Here is a 325-nt window from a genome sequence, read left to right as displayed (position 1 = left end):
CACCACCACCAGCACCACCACCACCACCACCACCACCAGCAGCACCAGCACCAGCACCAGCACCAGCAGCACCAGCAGCAGCAGCAGCAGCAGCACCAGCAGCAGCAGCAGCAGCAGCAGCAGGATATCTCGTCAGCTATGCAGCACTGTATACAACAGCTTTGCTGCTCTGCACTGCCAGCGTTCTTCTTTTGCTGGGGTGTATACGCAGCTCCGCGGGAGAGGAAACCTCCTTCATTCTAATGCTCTTGCTTGCTGCCTCAGGCACCAACTAAATAAATTACATCCTCCTGCTGCTGCTGCTGCTGCTCCTGCTGCTGCTGCT

The 325-nt window shown here is 57.5% G+C and overlaps 1 protein-coding gene across 1 annotated transcript in view; it reads left to right on the top strand.

Annotated features, from left to right (window-relative positions):
• The window catches only part of EMH_0063690 (uncharacterized protein), a gene marked incomplete at both ends in the record, with an annotated part of 4,432 nt that extends 4,157 nt beyond the window's left edge, over positions 1-275 (top strand). The window contains 2 exons of the mRNA XM_013498170.1: positions 3-131; positions 212-275. Coding sequence (XP_013353624.1) covers positions 3-131; positions 212-275 — 193 coding nt within the window. The remainder of the gene's footprint in view (positions 1-2; positions 132-211) is intronic.
• Between the last annotated feature and the right edge of the window lie 50 nt (positions 276-325).

Source organism: Eimeria mitis, genomic scaffold (genome assembly GCF_000499745.2).
Source record: "Eimeria mitis Houghton genomic scaffold, Emh_scaff3236, whole genome shotgun sequence".
Taxonomy (NCBI): domain Eukaryota; phylum Apicomplexa; class Conoidasida; order Eucoccidiorida; family Eimeriidae; genus Eimeria; species Eimeria mitis.
The sequence above is the reverse complement of the archived record's forward strand: the minus strand, read 5'-3'. Positions and strand labels throughout refer to the sequence as shown.